We start from the raw sequence: 26,971 nt of genomic DNA, 5'->3' as shown, positions 1-26,971 counted from the left end.
AGTTTTATCTGAACAGAGCCATACTTGTTCATTGACATTGCCTGTGGCTGCTTCCTACTATAACAGCAGAATTGAGTAGCTGTGGTGGAGTCCGCAAAGCCTAAAGTGTTTATAATGTGGCCCTTAACTAGACTTAAGAAATAGAGCCTTGCCGAAATATAAAGGATAATCTTTGTACAAATCCCCAATTTATCCTTTCATAGTTTTTTCCTTCTCTTTTAAAAAACAGCATTGCCAATACCATCTTCCCCTTTTCCAGTTATTGCGATTTATATCTTCTGTATTAGCGTTTTGAAAATATATTACACTGTTACTATTAGCATAATTAATTTATCCTTTGATTTCACAGGAAGATGAAAAATTTCTGACAGATTTGTTTGCACAGCTAACAGATGAAGCAACAGATGAGGAAAAAAGACAGGAATTGGTAAGAAATTTGGTATTATGGAGGGCATGAAGCTAAAACAACACACCTTTTATATTCACTTATCCTTTTTCCTAATTTCAGGTTAACTTTTTAAAAGAATTTTGTGCGTTCTCCCAAACGCTACAACCTCAAAACAGAGATGCTTTTTTCAAGACTTTGTCAAACATGGGTATATTACCAGCTTTAGAAGTCATCCTTGTAAGTTTGTTTCTCCTTATACTTAATGACCATCATATTTTTAATCCACAAAATAGTATATTTCTTATGTAGCATGCAACTGTTTGATTATAGCCAATATTTAATATCAGTTGTGTATTACATAAAGTTAAAAAGCTATAAAATTCTAGTATTAGTCCTTACAGAGAGTACTGAAAGGATACATACAGGAATTTTCCATATTTTTAATATCGATAATTTGTTAACTTTGCAGCCTATTAGTTGAAATGTTAAAGTAGAAAAAAAAGGAGTAAAAGAAAGTATAACTTTATCCATAGAAAAAGAATTTTACATAAGCAGAATTTCCTTGACCTCTCTTTTTTTATTCAAATGTTCTCTTATAATTTGTTAGGTTTTGGATTTATATAGCTTCAAGTTCCATATTTTTGTTATTATAGGAGAAGTAAGTGCTTTTTATCTGCAGGGCATGGATGATACACAGGTGCGAAGTGCTGCTACTGATATATTCTCATACTTGGTTGAATATAATCCATCCATGGTACGAGAGTTTGTCATGCAGGAGGCACAACAGAATGATGATGTAAGTAAGAAGTTAACAGAGCAAAAAATAACCAACAAGGTAAATATTATTTGCACTAACAGTAAGTATTTATACATGGGAAGCTATAACTGTATTTATTATTCATTTCTTAAAGATTTAAATAGTTGATGTTTGAGAAGAGTGTAGCCATAATATCATGGCTTATTCTTCCCTAACTGGCTCCTGTCTCAGTTTATAAATTGTCTTACAGCAGTTGTTAATGCTCAACTTAAATTTCTTTAAAAATTTTTGAGATCGGGCTTCCCTGGTGGCGCAGTGGTTGAGAGTCCGCCTGCCAGTGCAGGGGACATGGGTTCGTGCCCCGGTCCGGGAAGATCCCACATGCTGCAGAGCGGCTGGGCCCGTGAGCCATGGCCGCTGAGCCTGCGCGTCCGGAGCCTGTGCTCTGCAACGGGAGAGGCCACACAGTGAGAGGCCCGTGTACTGCAAAAAAAAAGAAAAAAAAAAAATTTGAGATTAAGTTTCTTAATTCAGAAGTTAATGTGCTATGTAGTGTTGTTTAAATCATTTAATCAATAAATTGTTCTTCTATATGTGGAATTATGAATAACTTCCCTAGGAAAACATTGGCTTTGCTAGGGATAGAGTCTCAAAATCATCAAGAATGATGAAGCACATTCCTTTGGAAAGTGTTTAGGGTGCTTTCTTTACTGCCTAACCATAGGGAACAAGCTGTTGTGTACACACACACACACACACACACACACACACACACACTCACTCACATTCACTCACTCACTCACTTACCCATCAATTTCAGAGTCGGTGAGAGAATGTATCCTGGTGATGTGAAAGGTTCTCCCAGAGTCTGTGGTACATGGCTTATGTGGAAGCCGTAAATGTTTGTGCTCTGTTTTCTTTTCAGATAATTAAACCAATCATCCTGATTTTTTATTTTCTCTTTCCCCCATAAAATCTTGGAAGTAACTTTTTACTTAAGAATAAACTAAGATATTCTGCCCTCAGAGAGGGTAAAAAGACAATCTCTTAGAAAAAAATATATGTAGAATTCCAGCCTATCATATTTTTACAAAATGAGGAAATAGACTTTTTAAAGAGATCGTAATGTGTTGTGATGTCAAAATGAAGTGGAATGCCTAGTAACTTCTATATTTAACACTTGTTTACAAAATTGTAATGTCAGGGTAGGTGCAGGAAGTGCCAGTTTGAACTGTTGAATATTATGTCACATTTTGCTTTTATAAAATAGTCCTATCTTGAAAGCCTGTGTGTGTGTGTGTGTGTGTGTGTGTGTGTGTGTGTGTGTATAAAATAAAGGCTATTCTTGTTGGCGCTGTAACCCACTAGTTGAACATACATTGATGTACTTCATTCATACGCAGTCGTCTTCTTGATTCCCAGTCTTGATTCGTTATTTCCATGTATGTCTGCATTTTCTCTGTCTATCCTACCATTGCATATATAGGCAAGAGCAGGGATTTTTCTCACTGAATGCCTCTCAATTTTTCCTCTTCAGCCAGGAAAACCAGTCATAGTAGAGCATCAGGAAAACTAAGTCAATTTTGTATGTCATTTGGAATATCTATAATATATTTGTTCTCCTGTGTGCTCTCTAAATAACGTAATCTTGTTTCCCCCAATTTCAGACATTCAGGTACCAACTAATTTTTTCTTAAATTTATTTTAAATGGAAACTTTATATCATTTCCATAAATGGAGAATAGGTACAGTTATCATCTGCCATAAATAGAAGGAATCTATAAAAATGCAGTGAAAGAACAATGTTATAAATTTTAGCTAAACATTCTTACTGTTAAAGCCCGTTAGCTTTCTTCAGAAGGGAGATTTTGTTATCCAGAGGTGTAAAAGATCTGTTAGCACCAAACTGAAACTTTGTTTTTATTTTCATCGGGATTTAAAGATAAATCCCCTTGATTAAAGATAAATTCTTTTTGGTACTATTTGTGTAATGTGCCAATACCATACTTTTGGAAAACTGCTCTGTATCCATTAAAGAAGTCAGTCAAGCATTTCATTTTGTTTGCAGTTAAGATAGCCATAGCTAGGTATAATGCTGTAGCATGTCTCATAGTATATGCTTTTTCCATTCCCTCCTATAATAAGTGATCCTTACTATGTGTATTTTTCTCACCAGGATATTTTGCTCATCAACCTCATTATAGAACATATGATTTGTGATACAGACCCTGAACTTGGAGGAGCAGTCCAGCTTATGGGCCTCCTTCGAACATTAGTTGACCCAGAAAACATGTTAGCTACTGCCAATGTAAGCTACGGGCATTTTTCTCTTTTTCATACTAGTATAATTTTTATTGCTGGTAGGAACCAATGCAGTTAAAGTTCATGGAAGTGTTTTCGATTCCTTAGAAAACAGAAAAGACTGAATTTCTGGGTTTCTTCTACAAGCACTGTATGCATGTCCTTACTGCTCCCTTACTGGCAAATACAACAGAAGACAAACCTAGCAAAGGTAAGGTAATACAGGTTGGTAGTTAAGTTCTTGGTTCTTGAATTCTGAAACTCAAAAAGTTGGTGTTAACCTAGAGGTTTACTAATATATTTTCAAAAGAGGTAATTTCAAGGTAAAATTTCTTTTAAAAGTGCTATAATCAGAGGTAGTAGAACTGTGAAAGAATATACTAGAGATAATTTTTTGCTTTCAGAATTTTAAAACAATATTTTTTGTTAAAGCAATATTTGTATTTAGTTTGCATTTACATGTATGAAACAAATAGAAGGAAGAAGCTATTAGAAGATTCATTTTAAGTTATTTGTACTCCAGGTGTGTAGATACAGAGCAGAGCTTGTGCTTAGTATTAAGCAGTTTTTCTTTGCATTGAGGATTATTCCAAAGTAGGATTATTTCTGCATTTTATTCCTTTAGCTTTGTGTGTGTGTGTTTGATTTAGAAAATAGTTTTAGGGTCTTCATTGGGAAATTCCTTATTGAAGCTTTGAGAATAAGTAAGTTATTTTGTCATATGAATTATCAATATAGTATATTTAACTTATGACACCACTTAGAATAAAATGTTAAATTTACCTTTTTTAATGACTCTAGAATCAAGTCTTGGAAATGTGATACTAATTTTTCTTGTCTACTTTATTCATAGTAGGTAAAGCTTGAGGCTTCTTTCCAAACCCACATGTTCAATTCATCAAACATTTATTTGAGAACCCATTGTGTGGAAGGCACTGTGCTATATATATAATCTTTAGGGGTTAAATGGGAGAAATAAAAAGTGAGTAAAATAGTTTTGGAGGCTTACTGCCTGGTGAGGAAGATAAGCCAGTAATTACAATTCAGCGTGGACTCATTATGTGTAAAAGGAGGCACAAAGTACATGAATCAAAGGAGCAGAGAGAGTAGTTCCATCAAAGCCAGATGATGTGTGGTAGGAGGACCTCCTGTGATATCTGTATATCCGTTGAGGGACATAAGACATGGTAGAGCATTCTTGCCCTCTAGAATGAAACAGATCTAATAGATTTGTATCCCAGTTTGCCTTACTAATATTTCACACCTGGGTCTTGTGACACTAATTCTTCACAGAGTTATTTAAATTAAATGTGAAAAAATGGAAAGCACAGTTCTTGGCACATGGTAGGCATTCAATAAATGTTAGTTCCCTTTTCCTTAACTTTAACATATTTGGGTTAATAGAAGGGATTTTACTTGATTAGAATTCGGATTCTTAATTTGGGGAGGAAAAGAATATAAGCCATTAAATATAATTGTGTTTTGTTTTGTTTAGATGATTTTCAGACTGCCCAGTTGTTGGCACTTGTATTGGAATTGTTAACATTTTGTGTGGAGCACCATACCTACCACATAAAGAACTACATTATTAATAAGGACATTCTCCGGAGAGTGTTAGTTCTTATGGCCTCGAAGCATGCTTTCTTGGCATTATGTAAGTGTTGCTTCTGGTAGAATTACTTATTGTCTGTGTATTATTATTGTTATTTCGGTGTTATTGCCTGAGAAGAAAAGATCACTGATTGCAGGAGACCGAGGTTCTAATACTAAACTACACTGATAATGTACTTTTGCCATATTTTGATCAGGTGATTTTCCTGACTCTTCTTTCTCAATATACAGTAAAGGGGTTAGAGTGTACCTACAAAATGTATTAAAGTATTATTAAAACGGCACCTTAAATCATTTTATTTGCCGTATTTATTTTTGACTTTATATAGCATGACAATCACAAATTGGACATTCTTGTGAGACCAGAGTCTCACACTGAGTCATGAAGAATACATTTGTAATTTGGAAAACATAGCTAATAGCACCGAGTTTCCAAAATACATTTTTTCTAAATTACAGAATGCCTAGCACAAATGCCTGCAGATGGTCTGTTCATTAATTCCACAAATATTTTTCCCCCAGCTTTACTGAGACATATTTGACATATGACATTGTGTTACCTCAGATACTTCAGAGAAGGGGTGACAGACCACAGCTGTGGCCAAATCCAGTCCATGGTCTGTTTTTGCACAACCTGGAAAGTGAAAAGTAGTTTCTGTGTTTTTAAAGCATTGTTCAAAAAAAAAGCTACAGAGACCATATGTGGCCCACAAAGCCTAGAATATGTATTCTGTAGACCTTTATGGGAAAGGTTTGTCACCTCTCGTAGAGCAACAGATAGTCTTTTAAAAAGGCTGTTCTTAGTTATACATGTTTTTCAAAAGTTGACTTTCACTGTATTCTGAAGACCCTAGTTTACAGAAGTAAAACATGTTTCTGAATTAGAAATAGGTTAACCCAGAATATTCTTGATCATGTAGCAGTCAGCCTTCTTTGGTAAGTTGGCGGCACACCAGTTTTAAGAGTACCCTAGAGGCTCAATAAGAGATGTCTGTTGGTAACTAACTCTTTTTGGCCTTTTGGTTTTTATGGGTAGGTTTGGTTTTGTTGTTGTATAAAGGCATCATAATCATCCAGTAATTAGAAGCCTGAACATATACATCCATTTTTGCTGTCTTTTTTTACTTCATTTTAAATCATTTTGCTTGGGAATTCCCTGGCCGTCCTCAGTGAGTGGTTAGGACTCTGCACTTTCATTGCCGAGGGCCTGAGTTCATTACCTGGTTGGGGAACTGAGATTCCACAAGCTGTGCAGCGCAGCCAAAAAAAATGTTTTGCTTAATTGACTTTTAAAATATCCTTAAATTATGAAAACATTGTTTGTAAGGATATTTCTGACATTGATTTATTCTGTCAACATTTTATCTTTAAAATGGTATTCAAAATAGAAAGTCTAATGAATTTTTCTTAGAAGGAAACCTATTAGGGTGACACTTGTTATAGTTGAATTAGTTTTTCAGTCTGGTGTACACACTGCAGTATGAACTGAGAATACATGTGGTCAGATGCTTTTCAGCCAAAAGGAATATTGCATATAAAGGGCTCTTAAACTCATATTCATTTTCCTTATAAACCTATCATAGCAAAAGTGAGAGTCCCAAAGCAAGTTGAGAGGAAGTTAATAATGAACACTTCTTTGATTTGTTCTTTCATGTCAACATAGAAGGTTTTGTTTGAGTGTAGGAAAGGGAGTTTGAGCAGATGGGACAGAACGGGAAAACTGAATAAATTTAAAAATTAGTTTTATTTAAATAAATTTAACACCTACTACCATGTTTTATTCTAAGATATGCATTTATCATCTCAAATCAAGGTGAGTCTTAAAATTAATGGCATGTCATTATGATTGGTAGCTTTTTTTCTTTGTTTTGTTTTCTTAGTAGTAGAAAGGAAGGTTTTTTGCGATCAGTGGCATCTTACATTTGATGAAGTATGATGCATACCTAGTATTAGGAAAAAGATGATTGACCTGAAGTCAGTTGTCAAGTGGCTCAGAGTTCATTAGGAGGAGATAGTCTGTAAATACCAAAACAACATCAAAAGCACTATATCGAGGTGTGTTTGGATGTATAGTGGAAATGACTTATTCTCCCTGAATGAGGCAGATCAGGAAAACCTTGCAAAAAGAAGTAAAGTAAGTTGTGTCTTGATCATGGGAGAGTGTGAAATTCTTGGTTGAAAACACAATTAAGATGAACAAATGTGAAAGTGTGGTATGTTAGAGGTTTGGTATAGGTAGAACACATGAGTCTAGTGGGAGAGTGGCAGAAAAGGGAAAGGCCTTTTCTAAGAGTCCTTCATCTCATTTTGCTTACAGTATTGCAAAGAAAATTTCTCACAGTTCAGTGAGAACTATGAAGAGAATCATGACAAATTAATGAGTTTATATTGTAGGAAATTATCATGCTAGCAAAAATCTTAGTTATGTTTTATTATTTTAATATTTTTCAAACTAAGTTAGGTTATCATTAATTAAACCTCACTCTTTCTCAAATGATTCTCACTCAGTGTGGCTCTCTTCCCAGGATTGAGAATGAGTGGCTTCTGAAAGAAGATGTCAGTCATTAGGAATGCACTCTTTAGGACTGGCTATACAGTAGGAGTTTTAATCAAGGATTTCTAAAAGAACTAAGCATAAATTTGCAGAGATTTACTATCTATTCAGTCTTAGGAAAGAGTACATTAAAATATTAAGTATAGTTTTTTTTTTTAAGGGAGATTTTATAAGTAGATTTAGATGTCCACTTGTAAAGACAAAAGATTGGTTAAATGTACACAGTTTGGGGACTTTGAATTTTTTATACCTGCTGGTTCTTAATTATTATACTTGTATCATATTTAAAGACGACGTAGTCAAGTCTGTGAGTGAGAACAACAATCCTATTTAGTCTTTATAGGTTAGATATGTATGTGTATAAACACACAGACACACACACAGTTTTATCATTCTTGGCCTTTACCAGATTCTTGGATCTTAAATTGTAGCTTTTTAGTTCCTACCTATATGTTGTCTGGCTGTTTTTTAAAATACGGAAATCTATAAGAAGAATGAAGTAGAGAAGAATTTTGTCGTAGATGCTTTTTTTCAGCTATCATTAGTTACATATGCAGCAAAAAGTTTCAGACTTACATAAAATGTCATGTTGTGTAAGGTAAAGATTTATTATTTGTTTTAGAGATGATTGAAACTAAGCGTAAGAGATTCCTGGCATGTTAATAAAGGTTAGAGATGTGAGTGGTAGCAGAGTGCACTTTTACATTGAAAATCCTACATTTGTGCTAACTTGACCTATCGCAAAAGCTTTCTCTAACCTCCTTCGAGCAACTTGACTTCATTAGAACTCACTGGTAAATTTTTGAAAGTAACTTTATTCAACAGCAAGAATAGTGGTTGGACATTTTTCATGCAAGTTTCTTTTTGGGGAGAGGTTTGGGTGGAAATGACACGATTCTTGATATAAATAAATGAGGGCAAATGAGGAGCAAAACAAAACAAAAGCCCATTAGAATTACCTTCTGTCTACCTTGGCAGTTTCTGAACAAAACTGCTCTTGAGGAGATGGCAGTGGTGCCAGCTGCATACTCTGGTCTTAGCGAGTTCTAGGAAGGGAGTTTTCTTTTCACTTACCCGGGAACTGCATGCAGACCACAGGGTTCAATTAGTGTGTGTTATGGTAGGACACAAGTCTTCACAAAGCCTGCAAAGTTGGAGTAACAATTTTTAAAATAACAGCACTTGCCTTAATTACTAAAAGCTTAAAATTTGGCCTATTAGCATGAGCTCTAAAGTATTGATTTTTATTCTAACAAGTGGAACTGCCTAAGTTCCTTTGTCAAGTAACATTAAAAAACAAAACAACAACAACAAAAAAAAAAACAAGCTCTCAAATCATTGTTTTGGGAAAATAAACCCTTATTAGGCTTTGACTTATCACAAAGAAAGATGATGCTTATTGTTTAAAATGTATTATTTCACCATGCTTATGTATTTGAAAATACTCAGTAGTTTAAAAAATAAAATGCAATTACTCTTCTATAAACTATTTTGAACTCCCTGCCCACAGTGTCTCTTTAGTAAGAGACACTGTTAAATAAGTTGGATTGTTAAGGCAGTTTATAATCAACTGTACCTAATTGGGCATTCACTTGTGGACCTCTTTTCTGCCAACTAAAGAAAAATTGAGCTGCTTTACTCCTCTGCCTTCCTACCCAGAAACCGTGTCAGCATGGTTGCCTGGCTACCTGCTCATGAAGGACTTGATTAATAACAAATTGGCAATTTAACGAGCCACTTCCATGATCTCCAAAGAAACCAAAATACAAACACAATATTTAATCTTGCCAACCGAAGACGATGTGACTGCATGAAGTGAGTATGCTTTTTTGAACTGTTTACAATAACTGGGGCATTAACTTACTGATAATTCCATTTAGGTAAAGAGGGCTTGTTGAAGTCTAGCTGTCTGAGTATATTTGGATCTTGACGAATGGTGACTTAAGTAACTCCCCATACCTCAAGATGTAAATATACCTTTTAATCTGTAAGTTAAAGCCTAATTAATTGTAAAAAGGAAAACTAGGGGAAAAAAATAAAAAGCATACTCGCTGCAGTAAGCATAGAGGACCACATTTTAAAAACATCCTCTAAACTGATTCCTAAACTCTGGGAAGGCAAATTTTGGGTCATGCAGATTTCTGTGGGTTTACGGCATTTCTACAAACACATCCAAAAACAAATCAATGTAAACACCATTAACCCTGATAAGAGTGTCCAAAAATAAGGAAGATCAAATTATAGAGTGGATTGCCCTAATAAAACAATGTTTTTTCTGTTGTTTTGAAGGTATATACAAAAGGATATATTTGGAATTTTCTCATCTTAAGTAGTATGATAGGTTAATTCATTTATTAGCCCTAGCTTAGCTCTAATTTCAGATGTAAAGTACATTTTGGTAATCAGTAACTTATTTCCAGAATTCTTCTGGCTCTCTAAGACTTGTGTTCTATGGTGACATACACTGCTTTTAGAATACATTTTTCTGATAACCTTTTTGTAATCCTTATCTTTAGGTTCATACTTCTGGAAGCAGTAACTTATTACTGCATGAAGAACTATGTTTATTTAACAGGTTTTTTTGTAATTCTAAAATATGAAGATATGGTATGTAATTTGAACAACAATGCCTCTGTGTTTCAGGTGCTCTTCGTTTTAAGAGAAAGATTATTGGATTAAAAGATGAGTTTTACAACCGCTATATAATGAAAAGTTTTTTGTTTGAACCAGTAGTCAAAGCATTTCTCAACAATGGATCCCGCTACAATCTGATGAACTCTGCCATAATAGAAATGTTTGAATTTATTAGAGTGGTAGGTTCTATACTTTTTAGTTAGAATTTTGGTTTTGTTTGAGCAAATCAAATATGCATTGTTGGTATTTTGGCTTATTTGAGATTATTATATTTGGAGAGAATTTTTGAAAGAAAACCAGTGTTACCAAAAGCTTATGAGAGATTCAATTTGAACTAACAAAAACCAAAATAATCTCTCTCAGCAGCTAGTTTCAAACTATCTCAGGATAGTTTGAAAATTGATTTAACGCTGTCACGGTAGTCATTTTAAGAAAGTAAAATTATAGTTGGCATAAGTATTCAGATGTGTTTTTTGTTTTTAACTTGGAGGTTTTTTGAATTTTCCTTGACATTCCTCCATATGTCTCTAAAGAGTAAATTTCATTCTTTAATGATACAGTAGGCTGGTAGTTCTCAAACATTGGTGTGTCTCAGAATTATCTGTGGCATGCTTTTTTAAAATTTCGGTAAAATAAACATAACAAAATTTGCCCTTTTAACCATTTTTTAAAGTGTACAGTTCACTGGCGTTAAGTGTATTCACATTGTTGTGCAATCATCACTGCCATCCATCTCTAGCACTTTTCTGTATATATGCCTAGGCACCACCCCAGACTTACTGAATGAGAATCATCTAGGGTAGGACCTGAGCATTTACTTTGGAAAGAGCCATGGATAATTCTGAGGTACACCAAAAGTCAGGGGCTATTGAAGTAGCCAGTATTTGTTATGCCCATTTGCATTTTTTTGTCCCTAAGATTGGATAATAATTTTAAGAAATTAAACCATTTTGGGCGGGTTTATGAGTTCACTACAATTAAGCCTCATATTTTGCTAATTTTTCCTATCATTTTTTATTATAATTCTTTTTTATAGGAAGATATAAAATCATTAACTGCTCATGTAATTGAAAATTACTGGAAAGCATTGGAAGATGTAGATTATGTACAAACATTTAAAGGATTGAAACTGAGATTTGAACAACAAAGAGAAAGGCAAGATAATCCCAAACTTGACAGGTAGATTACCACATATTTGAACCTATTCATTCAGTGACAAGTTTATGATGGTAGCTCTTTTTTGCTTGTTTATTATTTAGCTTGGCAGCAGAGGGGGAAATAAGCAGATGGAGGTTGTAGTTTTCTCTAATGGTCAATGTAAATGTTTTCCTGACGGTGTTAGGTGGGTATCAGTATGATTTGTAGACTTTTCTCAGGCATATATCAAGTTAGATAATGCAAAAGAAAAAAAGCAAAACACTGATATGGCAATAAGGCTACTTTTGTGTCCAAAGTAAAATCAGAATATTACTGTATTTGCTTTGCTTTAAGGTTACAAATTATTTTAATGCAATTGTGTACATTTTTTTCTAAATACCTGAGTTCACATACTTGTGGTATATTTTAAAATCCATAAATTAAGACTTGTTAATTCGTAGTGTTAGCAAGTTTAATAACTGATCTGTAACAGTACAATTTTGATAATGGGAATTTTGATTCCACTACTTAACACTAGATATGGTGGAGTGTAGTTTTTTGTTATATGCTAGGTAAAATCTGTTTTTTTTCCCCCCACCTCTGTGTGTATAAATCTGTATTATTCCATTTATCTATTAAGACTGTAATTTGGGATAATATTTGAAGACAAAAGTCTTTATATGAGTCTATTAATTCTACTTTCTTCTCTTTACTCATAGTATGCGTTCCATTTTGAGGAATCATAGATATCGAAGAGACGCCAGAACACTAGAAGATGAAGAGGAGATGTGGTTCAACACAGATGAAGATGACATGGAAGATGGAGAAGCTGTCGTGTCTCCATCTGACAAAACTAAGAGTGATGATGACATTATGGATCCAATAAGTAAATTCATGGAGAGGAAGAAATGTATGTTGAAAAGATGGGCAAGGAAATATTGAAGGCTTTCTCACTCTAGGTTTATCCTTTTTTTCTTGACAGAATGATTAGTATCTACTTTGTGTCACAACAGATATTAAAATTAAAAGACTCTTGCTTTATAGAGTGTGAATTTAATAGCTCTGTTGTGAAGGTATAGACTAAATTTTCCTAATTTGTCTTGAGTGAGATATTTCAGAAGGGTAGGAACACTGACTATAATACTGAAGGTCTCCTTCCTTCTCAGTAGTAAAGTCCTGTGGATAAGGATGCTTAGTATTTTGCTAAGCTTTGTTCATAAACTGAATTTCAGTGTCGCTCTCTGGCAAAGGAGTAAGCTAGTTAATTGTGTTTTTAGTGCCACCTCACTTGGAGGTTTTTGAAAAGATGAGTATGGGTGACAATTATTGACAGTATTCTCATTTTTAGTAAAAGAAAGTGAGGAAAAGGAGGTGCTTCTGAAAACGAATCTTTCTGGTCGGCAGAGCCCAAGTTTCAAGCTTTCCCTCTCTAGTGGAACAAAGACTACCCTCTCCAGCCAGTCACCTGCAACAAATCTGCCTGGTTCTCCAGGCTCACCTGGATCCCCAGGATCTCCAGGCTCTCCTGGATCCATCCCTAAAAATACATCTCAGACGGCAGCTATTACTACCAAGGTATGTTTTTGACTCCCAGACCTACCTAATTTAAGCTTTCCCAACAATAAAATTGTTGTGACTAGTAGTCCCTTTGGTTACTGTCTTTTGGAACTGATTTTAACATTTGTGAACTAGGGAATAATTCTCCCACCAGCAGTTGAGAAATTTCTGAAAGTTTTTATGACCAATTCAGAAGTTTGAATATATTCTTATTTTGGTTGTTTGCATTTTAGCACCTTAAGTTCACATTTGTATGTGTCAAAACATTTACAGAAATTTTAAAGTTAAATTATTATTTACTTTTTTTTTTTAACATCTTTATTGGAGTATAATTGCTTTACAATGGTATGTTAGTTTCAGCTTCACAACAAAATGAATCAGTTATATATATACATATATTCCCATATCTCTTCCCGCTTGCGTCTCCCTCCCTCCCACCCTCCCTATCCCACCCCTCCAGGCGGTCACAAAGCACTGAGCTGATCTCCCTGTGCTATGCGGCTGCTTCCCACTAGCTATCTACCTTACGTTTGGTAGTGTATATATCAGCTTTCCCAATTAATACCCAGATAAAGACTTCGTAGGAAGAATATAATCTAAATATCTGGACACTCCTAACTTAATTTTGTCAAGCAAGGTTTATAAAAAAGAATTAACTGTCTACTATCACTAACATTTCCTTTAGGAAGGATCACAATTTTACCACCAAAAATGTAGGAAAGACATAATCTCAGAAAAAACCAATTCTTTTGGCTGCCTTATGTTTCCCTGGACTAGCAGTTAACAGACTGGCATTTGGGATTCATTGATCTACATCAAGACTAAAGTGAGCTACAGTGGTTTCTGGTGAAGGAGCAGGGCTAAAAGGAAGAAGCCTGGATGAAATAATGAGGAAGGGACAGGGCAGAATCACTTTCCTAGCCTCCGATAGTCTGTCCACCCTCATTTCTAGTGGTCTGTTTATTTTCTGTGGTTTTAATTTTGATGCTGTTTAGACTCTGTTAAAGAAAATTTTTTTAATGCATAAAGTCTTAAAACTTAAGTTTTGAATTTTAAATTCAGTAATTAGTGTTTATCTACTGGGTGTTTTGCAAGGATCATAAACTGCTTAAAATTTTATCATGGAAAACTTGGGAAATATGTAATGAATTTCAGCTGCATACAATCTCACCTCCCAGAAATAACCAGTTAGTATATTGGGGTGGGGGTATATCCTTTACCAGACTTAAGACATATGTATTTGAAAATGTAGTGTTTTCTTAAAGTAATCCTTATTTCCGAACAGGGAGGCCTCGTGGGTCTGGTAGATTATCCTGATGATGATGAGGATGATGATGAGGACGAAGACAAGGAAGACACGCTCCCTTTGTCAAAGAAAGCAAAGTTTGAGTCATAATGGCAGCTGCCTGTGATCAGTACCTGTTGAGAAAACTGGTTCTCTACCCCTCCCCACTACAAATCTATAACAAAGCAGTGGCCTCTTGTGAATGACTGATACAGCTCAGCTCGCACACTTGACTTCTGCTCATCAAGTGCCAATTCAGTGGAGCAGGAGGAGGGGATAATTACACATTTAGGGGGAAGACTTACACCTTCGAGGTCTAAGCTTGGACCACACATTGCCCTTTTCTCAGGGAAGGAAATGGAAACGAAAAGCCAACAGGGCAGGGGTTTTGTAAGTGGAACTCTGGATTGACTGGTCAGTTGCTACAATCAGAATATGCTTTCTCGGACCATGTTTGAGACTCAGAAGAATAGGCTTTTCTGCCCTAATTCTTCACTAGTTAAGAATGCCAGCAGTTTCTTTGTATAAAGAGACCTGCCTTTAAAATCGTACATTCTGAACATTTTAGTCAAGCTACAGCAGGTTTGGAAAAACCTCTTTGGGGGAGGGGCGAATATGAGGTTTCCTCTTTTTTAATCTGTTCCCTTTGCCCTTCAAACTGCAGATTTTTTTTTTAAGTGGGGATTTGTCCCTACTTGATTAAAGATTGAGTGGAATTCTAGATGTGGTCATTTGTGTCATAATTTTTTTTGTTTCATTTTGTTTTTGATTTTTTTTTTTCTCCTGAGTGTATCCTTAGTTGTTGAGTATATATATTTGGGACCATTAAAAACTTTTTTGATGTAATATAACCTAACGTTGTGCTGGTACCTGTTTTACCATGTGTAATTTTTGTTCTCCATCACAGTTCTTAATTTGTTTAGAGTTTTATGAAAGATGGAATAGTTTTTATTGACAAAAGCAAAGTAATCTTACAACTATGTGCATACAAAAAGCAATACTATTTTGTGACTAAATATTTTATATTAAAATTTACATCAGCAACTGTCTTGAGAATTCAGGGAAATAGAGTGGAATTTAAAATTTCAGCAGTTTTGTTAAACCTAGAAACATAAAATTAGTATTCCAAAGAGATTCTGAAATTTCATATCTTGGGAAAATGATGGTACATTAAATCAAAATTGAGGATGAATAATTTAAAAATAACGTATTTGACTTTTGAGTAATAAAAAAAGTGAAGAGTAAGAGAAATTGTATTAGTTGTATTTTTTTTTTCTTTTTTTTTTAATTACTCCCTTTGGAATACCAGTTGGAGTTGTAAGCGGTGGTTCCTAAATAAATACCTGGCCAGAGGACCATCAGATACCACTTCATTAAAACAGTATGTTTAAATAGGTTCTTTTTATTGTCTTAGGTGTGCTAAAATTCTTTTAAGGAAACGAACATAAATATCTCAATTCCACATACCCTCACTTTTTTAAAGTGAAGATTTTAGAACTTACTGAAGAATGTATTTGCAAATGTGAATAAAAATCCATATCTAGGAAAAGGATACTATTTTAAGTATCATATACTTTAACTGGATAATCTAGCAAGCACTGTGTGCTTCTACCTTAGCTCCTCTTTTGCTTAGCCCTCAGTACATTGCGATACCAAAAACAAGCTTATATGGAATAGTTGCATAGAAAACCAGAAAGCAACAACTTGCCACAGTCATGAAAAGTCTCATTGTTGGCTAATTTTTTTTTTAATGAAACTTTGGGTGCATTATTAACTGTAAGAGTTTAAGTGTATTTCACTACAGTATAGCGCTTCTTCTGGGCCACAAGTTCTGGCAATTAATCATTTTAATCAACTTATCTTGCAAATAAAGAGAACAGAAACTTAATAGGATGTAAGTTAATTATATTATGTCTTCCTTTATTACCTGGAAAGTCCCGTGTGAAATGTTTGTGCCTTAAACATACAGTTTAAACTGACCTTTCTGATTGACTCGTGGAACATGTATTTGTCTTGGTATTCTGGGGGTTCTTGGGTAGTGGGAAGAACCATCCCTTGTTTTTATGAATTGTGGTCCAGTATATTAAAAAAAAAAAGATACTAACTATTGGCCTTCAACATTTAAGGGATGCCCTTTCATTGATGGACAGATGGGTTACTGAAGCGGAACTTCACACATGCTGCTACAATAGGAGAAAAGTCTAAACAGCCGCTTGTTTCATGGAGGAAGACTCTTAGCAATAAATTGCTAGAAACACAATACTTGAATTGACACAGTACCGTCTGACTCAAGTCCACACTTTCAAGTATAAATACTATTTTGATAACCGATGTGAATATAATAATGTAAATACGTATTTTAATGATACCTGTTGGTTCTTTTGCTCATTTTAAAATGAAAAATTTCACTTCTCAGAGTGATTACCTAGCAGTTTCTGAAAAAGATCTGTAATTGCTACAGAAAACACCCTGACATCCCATCTTGTCCAGAAATGCTATCCTGGCATTTTTTTGGTAGAATGAAGCCTGATGGGTTTTCTCTGCCTGATTGATTGTACTCAGATCCTGCATGTCATTTTCTCTGGAACACCAATGTTGCTGCAAGTCAATTTTGTGAATTTGGAACTGAGCGGGAGACATGGAGCAGGGGGGAACATTCCTCTGTTTTTATTCTTTATTTAAGCAGTGGCATTTGTAAAGCTTGCAAGATTAGAACAGCAAGGAGTTTACACTGGAAGATTTCTTTAAGTGGATAACTTTATGTTATCAACCTATTTCTAGTATTCACCATGAATAACTTTGTTTAAACAGCATGGTAAAATCCCTTTGGGGGAAAATTTAGGACCTTCGAAATTCTTCTATACAAGGAAACTTTTTCTGCCATAACATCCATTTTGAGCAAGAGAATTATAGAAACATTTTTACGGGATGGATTATTGTCTACCGTTATAGTGGGACATTGACACGTGAGGAAATGGGGCAATCATCAGTATTTGTACTCACTGCTAAATCAGTCTGATTTTCCTCTTTGGCCTTAATGCTTCTTCATCTTGGCTCTTTTGAAAGGAAACTGTAGAGAGGCTCTCTTCAAATAGATTAAACGTCCTAACTGTTGGAGTCAGATGTCTTGGTCCTTAAAATAACTCTAGTTGGAGACACAACTTTCCTTGACCTTTCTGCTCTCCTAGGTAAGTTCTTCCATGGACTCAAAGGGCATAGTGATTTCTTCAACATGATGCTAAATCGGCTTAATTTCCATATATTCCCACCATGGTGTAAGTCACATCCTACCTGCAAATTCAGTGGCCCCTTTCCATCTTTATATTACTTGACACTTAGGCAGCATTTGCTACTATCCATTGTCTTCTTGATACCTTATTCTCTTGGCTTCTCTCACATGTGCTTTAACATTACTGACCTTTCTACTGTTTGATAGTTCCCTACTTTACCTCTTAAATGCTGGGATTCACTAGGGTTCCATCTTGGGTACTCATCTTCCCAAATTCCAGCCAGCCACATAATGTCCCTGTTCCAATCGTCCTGTGCTCTAAAAGACTGCCTTAACCTGTCACGTGCCCCTCTGAATGCTCTTCTTGCCTTGCCTGCTGATGAACTCATTTATCATTCAGAAGTGCTCCCCTGATACTTGGGACTCCATCCTTGAAGGAAGGGGTTATATCTTTTTCAACTTTGTATCCTTAGTATCTAGCATGATACCCAGCCCACAGATGGATCTCCACATGTTTATTGGATGAATAAAGGAAAGACTGAGTAATGTGCATGCAGTATAGAGACTGGGAAAGTCTTTTAGCTGATGCCCTTACACAGTCAAGTTTGACTCATTCTTGACCATGAAATTCCCTCTGTGGATATAAAGGGAGGACTCAAGACCTCTGTCCTGTCCTTCATACCTTTGAGCCTTAGGTTAACAACACAAGGGGGTATTTTTGGTTCATACAATTAGCATATCTTGAGTCATTTCAACAACCACTAAAATTCTACTTAGACCAGTTTTCCTGGTCTGTTCATCCTGGGCTCCAGCATCTCTAACTCTTTAACTCTCTTACTGGTCTGTTGGTCACAGTTCTTCACCTGTAAGTACAGACCCCTGCCTTTTATTGCTAGACTTAGCCATAGCTGTAGATTTCACAAACCACTTACCTATTGGTCTGATGTTTATTTTATTAAATCTCATGCTCTAAAACTTTTATATCTTGGTCTTTTTCCTGGGGTGTGAGTTCCTAGAAGGCAGGCCCAGATTTAGATGATTAGGTATATAGGTAGATTGGTTGGGTAGATAGATTTTCTATGTAGAATCAATGGATACTTCACAAGAATAATAAAAGGGATGCATTTTCTTCATTGCTGAAAGAACATTTTAGATAACGAGCCTGAAGAATGTGATCACTCAAACTGTAGCACTGCATTCTAGCATTAAATAACCTTGTACAGGAATGTGTTGCTGCTGTCTTGCAGAAAAGAAGCAGATTGATTAATTTTACTTTAATGCTGGTGTAATTCACAAAGCAAAACCTGAATTGCTACTTCAGGTTTTCTCCTTCTAAAGTACTACTCTGGAAGGAGATGAGGAAATAATGATATGTTTTATTAACAACTTCCTAGATGGTTCTCTGGCTCATAGGTGTCCCAACAAAACCAAGAGCGCAGAAGAAATTGTCTTTTAGAATTCTCGGGTAGCTTTCAAAAAGGCTCTGAATGTGATTTGAATTATTAGTGAAAACCTTTTGCCCAAAGCCCTGCCAATTCAAGCGCTTCTTGGACCTACACTGGAAGACTAGAATGGGGGTGGCGGTTGGGGATGGAAGGAACAAGAGGTTGAATGAGCACTCAAGAAACTCACAGTATGTGCTCCACACATGTTGATTAATCAAATTGATACCAAGAACAAATTTCCTGGGAGAAAGTGGTGTAAAGCTACAGAGACAAGGTGTAATTGCAACAGCATAGTCAGAATGTCCTGAGTTTGAATTCTTACTCTGCTACTGAGACCTTAGACAAGTTCCTTAAGCCTTGGTTTCCCCATCTGTAACGGGAGTAACATTACAAGACAAGTGTGAGGACTGTAGAATGAACGTGTGTGTGTGTGTGTGTAGATAAAGCAACTATCCCAATGGTATATATTCAGTAGATGGTAGCTATTTAATATATTAATGTAGTCCAAATCTGGAGAGAGATGGGTATGATGATTTTGTCTTTAAAACTTAAAACTATCCATTTTCAGGAGTCAATTCAGTCTATACAGTGGGGGATTGATATCCAATATATTGGTTAAAAGTACATTCAGGACTGGCAACATGACGAGCTTGGCAAATCTGCCCCACACAAAATAATTTAAAAACTGGGTAAAATTGTCAAAACCAACCATTTCAGGACTCTGGACATTAGCCAAAGGTATATAACAAATTGAGAAGAGTTCATTCAAGAATCTTCTTTTTAAAAAGCGAGAGTCTGGCATTTGGCCTGGGGTTACTCCCATGCCCATCTTCCACTATTTCCTCAGCTCAACCAGCTAGGTAGTTCTACCAATGCAGGACAGCTGTGAAAACAAGCAGTTTCATTACTGGAAGTGGCTGACTTGATTCGAGTGGAGGAAAAAAAAATACATGCCCTCGGTTGTTCACAAATTGGTTGTTCACAGAAACAGTAGCCTGACCAAGAAAAATAGAAGATTCAAATTACTAAAATCAGAAATGCAAGATATTTGGTTGGGACACTTACAGAAATGAAAAGGATTACAAAGGAATACTATGAATAACTATGCCAATAAATTAGATGAAATGGACAAATTCCTAGCAAGATATAAAATAATAAGAAATAGACAAAAATTTGAACAGACCAATTATTAGTAAGGAGGTTGAATCAGTAATCAAGAACCTCCCAACAAACAGAAGTCCAGGACCAGATGGGTTCACTAGTGAATTCTACCAAACATTTAAAAAAAATTAATCCCATTCCTTCTCAAACTTGTCCAAAGTTTAGAAGAGGAGGGCACACTTCTGAATTCAATTTATGAGGCTAGCATTACCCTGATACCAAAACCAGACATGGATGCCACAAGAAAATAAAATTATAGGCCATATCCCTGATAAATATAGATGCAAAAATCCTCAATAATATAATAAGCAAACTAAATCCAACAATACATTAAAAAGATCATATCCATGGTCAAATAGGATTTATTCCAGAGGTGCAAGGATGGTTCAACATCTGCAAATCAATGTGATAAGTCCCATTAATAAAATGAAGCATAAAAACCATATGATCATCTCAATAGATGAAGAAAAAGCATTTGACAAAATTCAACATCCATTTATGATAACTCTTAACAAAGTGAGTAAAGAGGGAACGTACCTCATCATAATAAAGGCCATATATGACAAGCCCACAGCTAACCTCATACTAATGGTATAATAAAAAGCTGAAAGCTTTTCTTCTAAGATCAGGAACAGGACAAGGATGCTCACTCTAACCATTTTTATTCAACATAGTATTGGGAGTCTTAGCCATAACAATTAGGCAAGAAAAAGAAAAGGCATCCAAATTGGAAAGTAAAGTAAAACTGTCACTACTGGCAGATGATATTATATAGAGAAAACTAAAGAGTCCATCAGAAAATAATTAGAACTGATAAACGAATTGAGTAAAGCTGCAGCAACAAAATCAATATACAGAAATTGATGGTGTTTCTAAATACAAATACATTATCAGAACGAGAAATTTAAAAAACAATTCCATTTACAATTGCATCACAAAGAATAAAATATCTAGGAATAAATTTAACCAAGGAGGTAAAAGACCTATACATGGGAAACTTTAAGACACTGATGAAAGAAACTGAAGACACAAATGAATGGAAAGATATTCCATGTTCATGGATTGGAATAAATAATACTGTTAAAATGTCCATACTACCCAAAGCAATCTACAGATTCATTGTAATCCCTATCAAAATTCCAATGGCATGTCTCACAAATAGAAAAAACAATCCTAAAATTTGTATGGAACTACAAAGACCCTGAATAGCCAAAGCAATCTTGAGAAAGAAGAACAAAACTAAAGGCATCACATGTCCTGATTTCAAACTATATTACAAAGTTATAGTGATCATAACAGTATGGTATTGGCATAAAAACAGACACATAGATAAATGACATAGTACAGAGAGCCCAGAAGTAAATCCACACATATACAATTAATTTATGACAAAGGAGTCAATATATAATGAATGGGGAAAGAATAGTCTCTTCAATAAATGGTGTTGGGAAAACTACAGCCACCAGCAAAAGAATGAAACTAGACCACTATCTTACACCATACACAAAAATAAACTCAAAATGGATTAAAGAATTAAATATAAGATCTGAAACCACAGAACTCCTAGAAGAAAACAGATATTAAGCTCCTTGACATCAGTCTTGGCAAAGATCTTTTTGGATTAAGCAACAAAAGCAAAAATAAACAAGTGGGACTACATCAAACTAAAAAGCCTCTGCACAGCAAAGGGAACCATCAATAAAATGAAAAGGAAATAAAACAAAATGGGAGAAAATATTTCCAAATCATGTATCTGATAAAAGGTTAATCCAAAATATATTAGGAAGTCATACAACTCAATAGCAAAAACCAAATAATCCAATTAAAAAATGGGCAGAAGACTAAATAGACATCTTTCCGAAGAAGACATACAGATCACAACAGGCAGGTGAAAAGGCGGTCAGCATCACTAATCATCAGAGAAATGCAAATCACAACCACAGTGTGATTATCATGTTAGAATGGCTATTACCAAAAGCACAAGAGATAACTAGTGTTGGCGAGGATGTGGAGAAAAGGGAACCCTTGTGCACTGTTGGTGAGAATGTAAACTGGTGTGGCCACTATGGAAAACTGTATAAAGGTTCCTCAAAAAATTAAAAATAGAACTACCATATGATCCAGCAATTCCACTTCTGGGTATTTATCCAAAAAACCCCAAACACTAACTTGAAAAGATATATGCCCCTCTCCTCCATATTCACTGCAACATTATTTACAAATAACCAAGACATGGAAGCAACCTAAGTGTCCTTCAATGGATGAATGGATAAAGAAAATGTGGCACATATATACAATGGATATTATTATTCAGCCATAAAAAAAGAAGGAAATCTTGCCATTTGCAACAATATGGATGGACCTTGAAGGCATTATGCTAAGTGAAATAAGGCAGACAAAGAAAGCCAAAGTATGATATCACTTCTATGTGGAATTTTATAAAAACAAACCAAACCCATAGATACAGAGAACAGATGGGTGATTGTCAAAGGTGGGGGATGGAGGGTGGGCAAATAGTTGAAGGGGGTCAAAAGGTACGAACTTCCAGTTATAAAATAAATATCATGAGAATGTAATGTACAGCAGGATGACTATAGTTAATAATACTGTATTATATTTTAAGATCTACTCTCTTAGCAACTTCCAAAGTTCCTATCACAAGAAAAAAAAATTGTAACTGTGGGGTGATGGATATTCACTAGACTTATTGTGGTGATCATTTTGCAATATATACAAATATTGAATAATTATATTTTACACCTGAAACTAATATAATGTCATATGTCAATTATATCAATAAAGAAGAACTAGACAATTTGAACAGATCTATATAATACATGAAGAGATTGTATTAGTGATCAAAAAGCTACCCATTAAAAAGAAGCCATATGGCCCAAATGGTTTCAAAACTGAATTCTCTAAGTTTTTACAAATTCTTCCAAAAAACAGAAATGGACTCATTCTGTGAGGTCATTATTCCCTGATACCAAATCCAGACAAAGACATCACCAGAAAACTACAAAGCAGTATCTTACACATATGGTCATAAAAATTCTCAACAAAATACTAAGGAATGAATCTAGCAACAAATAAAAAGAATTAGACACCATGACTAAATGGGATTTATCCCAGGAATGCATGGTTGTTTACCATCTGAAGAATCAATGTAATACACCATATCAAAAGAAAAAATACAAAACCTATATGATCATCATCACAGATGCAGAAGAAAGCATTTGACAAAAGTCAACCCTCTTTCATGATAAAACACTCAACACTCTGGGGAGAGGGAACTTCCTCAACCTGATAAAGGACATCTACAAAAAACCTACGGCTAACATTGTATTTAATGATGAAAGAATGTTTTCCACCCAAGATCAAAAACAAGACATGGATATCTGCTTTTGTTACTTCTATTCAACATTGTACTGGAGGTTCTAGCCAGGGCAATTAGGCAAGTAAATAAAAGTATCCAGATTGGTAAGGAAAAAAGTAAACCTATTTGTAGATGACACAATATTACATACAGAAAATACTAAGAAATACACTATAAAACTATTAGAACTAATCAATGGGTTCAGCAAAGTCTCAGGATACAAAATCAATAAACAAAAATCAATAGTATTTCTGTACATTTTCAATGAATACAAAAATGAAACGAAACAATTCCATTTACAATAGCGTGTGAAATTAGGAACAAATTTAACAAAAGAAAAGCAGAGTTTATAACCTGAAAACTATAAAACACTGTAGAAAGAAAGAAGATCTAAATAAATGGAGAAACCTCCTGCACTTATGGACTGGAAGACACTATTGTTAAGATAGCAATGCTCTTCAAACTGATCTACAGATTCAATGCAATCCCTGTCTGAATCCCCACCTGACTTGTTTGTACAAACTGAAAAGCTTGTAAAATGTATATGGAATTGCAGGGGACACAAAATAGCTAAAACAATCTTCAAAAAGGAAAAGTAGGAGGACACACACTTCCAAATTTCAAAATTTACTAGAAAGCAACAATAATCAAGAGAGTGTGGTACTGGGACTTCCCTGGTGGCACAGTGGTTAAGAATCCTCCTGCCAATGCAGGGGACACAGGTTCGAGCCCTGGTCCAGGAAGATCCCACATGCCGCGGAGCAACTAAGCCCGTGTGCCACAATTACTGAGCCTGCACTCTAGAGCCCGCGAGCCACAACTACTGAGCCCCATGCCACAACCACTGAAGCCCGTGTGCCTAGAGCCTGTGCTCCGCAACAAGAGAAGCCACCACAATGAGAAGCCCACGTAGTGCAACGAAGAGGAGCCCCCACACGCCACAACTAGAGAAAGCCCGCGCGCAGCAACAAAGACCCAACACAGCCAAAATAAATAAATAAATAAATAAATTTTTTTAAAAAAAGAGTGTGGTACTAATATATAGAAATACAGATCAATGAAATAGAATTGAGAGTTCAGGAATAAAACCACAGCTCTGTGGTCAACTGACTTTCAACAAGGATACTGTTATTGGCTGAACTATGTTCCCCCAAAACCTATATGTTAGGGTCTTAACCCCTAGTACCTCAGATTGTGTCTGTCTAGGTCTTTCAAAAGGTAACTAAATTAAAATGAGGCTTTCGGGTGAGTCCAAATCCAACATGACTGGTGTCCTCCTAAGAAGAGGAAACTAGGACACAGATACACACAGAGGGAAGATAACAATCTTTAAGCCAAGGAGAGAGGCCTCAGAAGAAACCAACCCTGCCGACACCATGATCTTGGACCTAGCCTCCAGGACTGTGAGAAAATATATTTCTGGTGTTTAAGCCACCTAATTTGTGATACTTCATTACCACAGGCAGACCTAGCTAATAAAGGTTTTGGTACTAAGAGTCGTTCGAGAGAACAGAATCTTAAGGATAAATTTTCTAACTTGTTCTGAGATTTCTGGAATTGGTTCTCTAATCTGATTAGACTTAAAGGCACTAATGACTCCATTTCCAGAAGTAAAGAAAGCACAAATAGTCCATGGTGTGATGTGGCATGGAGATATTCAAAATATCACCAGTGGACCCTTCTAATCAAATACTTGTAAGAGGCAAGGTTCTGGGCAATCATGTATATGATACCATGGAACATTTTTGGTCAAACTAACAAGTGTAATGAGATTGGCTGGTTGTTCCTAATTTCACTGAACAAAGTAGGGAAAGAGAAGGATGAGCTCAGAGATTCAAATTTCCAGTTCAAACCCCACATAAATGACTCAGATGCTTCTGTGTCTTCCTGAAAGAGATCCTAACCTCCTATAGCTGTAAAGCAAACATTGCAGAAAATAAAACCCAGAACTTCATGCTGTGAGTGGCTGAATTACGATGCAGATTGCATTCTGAACCTCACAGGGTATATACTGTTAAAGCTGGAGCATTGACTGGTGTTGTAGACTAGACTGTGTCCCCTCACAATTCACACGTTAAAGCCCTAACCCCCAGTGTGACTGTATTTGGAGCTAGGGAGGTAATTAACCTTAAATGAGGTCATAAGGGGAGGTCCTTAATCTCATAGGGCTGGTCTTTATAAGAAGAAACACTGAAGCTCTCTCTGCACTTGTGCAGACGCAAGGCCATGTGAGGCCACAGCAGAAGGCGGCCGCCCGTTAAGCCAGGAAGACAGCCCTCACCAGAAATCAAATTTGCTGGCATCCTGATCTTGGACTTCTAGTCTCCAGAACTGTGAGAAAATACATTTCTGCTATTTAAGCTACCCAGTCTGTGGTATTTTGTTACGTGGGCCCGAGCAGAGACTAATACAATTGGGAAGCAATGTGATCCTGAAAGTTGTGATAAAAGATATTTTCACACAGCGAGGTCTGGGGAAGTCATTCTGGCTTATACATGAGTTAACTTGAATTTTATGCTAACGAAAACAGCCTGTTTGTGGCCTATCGAGCATACACTGTACATCTGCTTTAATTATTAAAGAAAAGGGCGCACTGCCCAGAAGTAAAGAATGTCCATGTTAAAAATAAAGATTAAATGCCTCCCTTCCTGGGATGCCCCTGCTGGTCCCCCGTCCAGGATGACTCCCTTCCCAGGTGCCAAGGCCATATTGACTCTGTGTACGTGCTGAGCCGTTTTTCTCTGAAACCTTGAAGGAAAGCATCCCTGACCTGTCTGATGTTCTTTATTCTGACAAGACATAAAACTGTGCTGAAAGCCATGCTTCTCCAGAGCAGTTCCTCACAATTATCCGAGAGGCTGTCTTCCAGGCTACAGTCCTCAGTTTGGCTCAGATGAAACTCGTTTCCCTTCCTATTATAGACTGTTTATTGATTATTTTCATCAACAGTTGGAATGGGGATATATGCAGAGATCCTGACGAATCTGGGAGCGGAGAACCCCTTAGTTCCGATAAGTCTTCTTTGCCAGCCTATCCAAGGAGATTACCCTGCTTTGCCTGAGAAAGCTGTAATGGTCCCCTTCGCGGTAGCTGCCTTGCCAGACCCTGCGGCCTCACCTCGGTGCCCACAACCCACCTCCCCTTTGCTTCTACATCTATAACTAGACTCAAGTCCCTTCAGGCTCCTCAAGGTGGGGTAAAAAGTGTGACCTGGGCTTCCCTGGTGGCGCAGTGGTTGAGAGTCCGCCTGCCGATGCAGGGGACGCGGGTTCGTGCCCCGGTCCAGGAAGATCCCACATGCCGCGGAGCGGCTAGGCCCGTGAGCCATGGCCGCTGAGCCTGTGCATCCGGAGCCTGTGCTCCGGCAACGGGAGAGGCCACAACAGTGAGAGGCCCGCGCACCGCAAAAAAAAAAAAAAAAAAAAAAAGTGTGACCTATGAGGAGGCGCACTATTCCAAAAAGGACCACATAAAATTTCCAATTAATATAGAAATCCGGGGAATGTGTGTGGGAATGGATATTAGAGTATGAGAAA

The 26,971-nt window shown here is 36.1% G+C and overlaps 1 protein-coding gene and 1 long non-coding RNA gene across 4 annotated transcripts in view; one reads left to right on the top strand and one right to left on the bottom strand.

The window, feature by feature from the left end:
• The window catches only part of PPP4R3A (protein phosphatase 4 regulatory subunit 3A), a 38,865-nt gene extending 23,790 nt beyond the window's left edge, over positions 1-15,075 (top strand). The window contains exons 5-16 of one of the 3 annotated variants that reach the window (XM_033418852.2): positions 350-427; positions 509-625; positions 1,068-1,223; positions 3,322-3,453; positions 3,555-3,657; positions 4,942-5,100; positions 10,255-10,424; positions 11,282-11,424; positions 12,102-12,292; positions 12,731-12,957; positions 13,625-13,765; positions 14,225-15,075. In XM_033418852.2, coding sequence (XP_033274743.1) covers positions 350-427; positions 509-625; positions 1,068-1,223; positions 3,322-3,453; positions 3,555-3,657; positions 4,942-5,100; positions 10,255-10,424; positions 11,282-11,424; positions 12,102-12,292; positions 12,731-12,957; positions 13,625-13,723 — 1,575 coding nt within the window. In that variant the 3' untranslated portion in view covers positions 13,724-13,765; positions 14,225-15,075. The remainder of the gene's footprint in view (positions 1-349; positions 428-508; positions 626-1,067; positions 1,224-3,321; positions 3,454-3,554; positions 3,658-4,941; positions 5,101-10,254; positions 10,425-11,281; positions 11,425-12,101; positions 12,293-12,730; positions 12,958-13,624; positions 13,766-14,224) is intronic. The other 2 variants (XM_033418857.2, XM_033418845.2) reach the window with 2 other exon arrangements.
• On the bottom strand, positions 1,311-8,768 carry LOC117199401 (uncharacterized). Its single transcript, XR_004480640.2, has 3 exons — positions 8,686-8,768; positions 5,618-5,691; positions 1,311-1,628 (listed from the first exon to the last, which is right to left on the bottom strand). It is a non-coding gene; the product is annotated as an uncharacterized LOC117199401 (long non-coding RNA).
• Positions 15,076-26,971: the final 11,896 nt, after the last annotated feature.

The sequence above is a fragment of the Orcinus orca genome, chromosome 2 (assembly GCF_937001465.1).
Source record: "Orcinus orca chromosome 2, mOrcOrc1.1, whole genome shotgun sequence".
NCBI lineage: Eukaryota > Metazoa > Chordata > Mammalia > Artiodactyla > Delphinidae > Orcinus > Orcinus orca.
Note: the sequence above shows the minus strand (reverse complement) of the source record. Positions and strands in the feature narration are given on the sequence as shown.